This window comes from Cucurbita moschata, unplaced genomic scaffold (assembly GCF_002738365.1).
Source record: "Cucurbita moschata cultivar Rifu unplaced genomic scaffold, Cmos_1.0 Cmo_Scf00034, whole genome shotgun sequence".
NCBI lineage: Eukaryota > Viridiplantae > Streptophyta > Magnoliopsida > Cucurbitales > Cucurbitaceae > Cucurbita > Cucurbita moschata.
This window is the reverse complement of record NW_019268550.1, coordinates 1,533,640-1,536,139: the sequence shown is the minus strand read 5'-3', so window position 1 is coordinate 1,536,139 and position 2,500 is coordinate 1,533,640. Positions and strand designations below refer to the sequence as shown.

Genomic DNA, 2,500 nt, shown 5'->3' with positions numbered 1-2,500 from the left:
ATCTCATGCCACATTAGGCATCTAAAACAATTAAACTCAAAATCTCCCATATCAAATTGATTGTTTTTTTCTTATGCTAACTTAGGAATTGAAAATCTACCAAATTTGTTAATGGTAAAAGTGAAGGGGCATTCTGCATAGAATTATTTCTGTTTGATTATACATAATTTATTTATTGTTCTTTATTTTAATTCAGATGATATCCTCTTGATGTTGGGCATGGCTTGCGCTACATATTCAAGCATTCATCCTCCATTATTTGGTATGATTTATATTTGAAGGTCACCTGAATTTTATTTAGGTTGCTTATATGTTTCTCATGATCTATAAAATATATATATACCTTGTTAATAATATAATGAAAATTGAAAATAGTTATAGAGCAATAGGGCACCTTCATAGAATTGAACAAAGGACCCTCTCGCATCTTAGCAAGAATCATACCACTAGACCAAAGACCCTATTTCTCTTGACATATCTAAAGGTTTCTAGAATTTTATTTTTATATCTTCCTCACAATGCATCGAAGTATAATCGGAAAAATAAATAGGGGAGAAACACAAAGAATTGAACTCAAGACCTCTCACACCCTAAGCAAGAATCATACCAATAGACCAAATGCCCTATTTCTCTTGAACTATACCTAAAGGTTTCCTCATGATCTATATATACCTTATGAATAAGGTAATGGAAAAAAACAATAGGGGCATTCCGAGAATTGAACTCGGGACCTCTCACACCCTAAGCGAGAATCATACCACTAGACCAAATGCCCTGGTTGGGTATAATACATTCATTAAATTAAATTTATTGTAAATTATATTGCATCTTCTTGATGGTTGATCCACGGTTCAATTGATTGATGTGTAGTTGGTGAAGTTTCTTTTTCAATTGCTGTTGGTAAGCTTATCAGGTTGGAATGAAAATTATGAATAGAAAGTCAACAATGTCATGCCACATAAAGCATAAGAAAAAATTGAACTCAAAACCTCCCATACCAAGTGGGTTACTTTCTTTCTTATGCTAACTACGAAATTGAGAATTTACCAGCTTTTATTTTCCCATATCAAAAACAAGGTTTCAACTTTTAATTAGGACACGAAGATGTAGACTTCATTGCACCTAACAAAGTTGCTTTTGAATGATTGATGAAGTAAGTTAGGATCCTGGATTAACTGCCTTGATTTATGAATTATCTTGTGCCTGTCTCTTTGAAACTAACTATCAAAGTTTCTTATCATAATTATAAATATGCATGATAGATTATAAATGAACTTCAAGGTGGGATTCTGGTTGGTTGCACTAAAGCATGCATCATTCTTCTCTGGTATTCATATACACTCTTAGTAGTTTAATTAGGTTGTTTGCTTTCCTTCTTCTCTTGAACAATAAAATATAATGGGGTAACGAATAATTAAATGGCATTTGGAAGCTTAAATTTTGAAAATGTTAAATGAAAGAAGGGGGCATTCCGAGAATCGAACTCGGGACCTCTCGCACCCAAAGCGAGAATCATACCACTAGACCAAATGCCCTGGTTGAATATATTACATTCATTAAATCGAATTTATTGTAAGTTATATTGCATCTTCTTGATGATGGAGCCACAATTAGTCAATGTGTAGTTGGTGAAGTTTTTTCAATTGTGGTTGGTAAGCTTATTGATAGATTACCAGAAGTTTTTGGTTGAATGAAAATTATGAATGGAAAGTCAACAATCTCATGCCACATAAAAAAGCATAAGAAAAAATTCAAATGAGTTAATTTTTTCTTATGCTAACTACGAAATTGAGAATGTACCACCAAAACAACTGCTTTTCTTTTTAGATATCAAAATCCAGGTTTCAATTTTCAATTAGGACATGAAGATGTAGACTTCATTGCACTTAGCAAAGTTGTTTTTGAATGATTGATGAACTAAGTTAGGTTTGTTGATTAGCTGCCTTGGTTTATGAATTGTCTTGTGCTTGTCTTTTTGAAACTAATGATCAAAGTTTCTTATCATAAATATGAAATATGCATATGATAGAATGAATATAGATGAAGTTCCAGGTGGGATTGATTGGCTTCATTCAAGCATGCATCATTCATGTCTGGTATGCTTTTACACTCCCTTTTATTTAGGTTGTTTACTTTCCTTCTTCTCTTGAACAATAAATAAAATATAAAGGTGTAACGAATAATTAATTGGCATTTGGAAGTTTAAATTTTGAAAATGGTAAAAGCAAAAAGGGGGCATTCCGAGAATCGAACTCGGGACCTCTTGCATCCAAAGCAAGAATCATACCACTAGACCAAATGCCCTGGTTGAATACATTGCATTCATTAAATTGAATTTATTGTAAGTTGGTACAGTTTATTAATGTGTAGTTGGTGAAGTTGCTTGTTTGTAAGCTAATTGTTTGATCACAAGAAGTTTTTAGTTGAAATGAAAATTATGAATATAAAGTCAAAATATCCTAAACAATTGAACTCATAACATCCCATACAAAATTGATTA

General features: G+C 32.1%; 1 protein-coding gene and 3 non-coding genes across 6 annotated transcripts in view; 1 reads left to right on the top strand and 3 right to left on the bottom strand.

The window, feature by feature from the left end:
• LOC111430674 overlaps positions 1 to 2,500 on the top strand; it is a 13,235-nt gene that overhangs the window by 2,227 nt on the left and 8,508 nt on the right. For 2 of the 3 annotated variants that reach the window (XM_023067021.1, XM_023067020.1), the window contains exon 3: positions 197 to 262. In XM_023067021.1, coding sequence (XP_022922789.1) covers positions 197 to 262 — 66 coding nt within the window. Of the gene's footprint in view, positions 115 to 196; positions 263 to 2,500 lie in introns of all 3 variants that reach the window. The other variant, XR_002708349.1, reaches the window with a different exon arrangement.
• Positions 704 to 775, bottom strand: TRNAP-AGG. The gene has a single exon. It is a non-coding gene; the product is annotated as a tRNA-Pro (tRNA).
• On the bottom strand, positions 1,464 to 1,535 carry TRNAP-UGG. Its single transcript has one exon. It is a non-coding gene; the product is annotated as a tRNA-Pro (tRNA).
• TRNAP-UGG lies at positions 2,233 to 2,304 on the bottom strand. Its single transcript has one exon. It is a non-coding gene; the product is annotated as a tRNA-Pro (tRNA).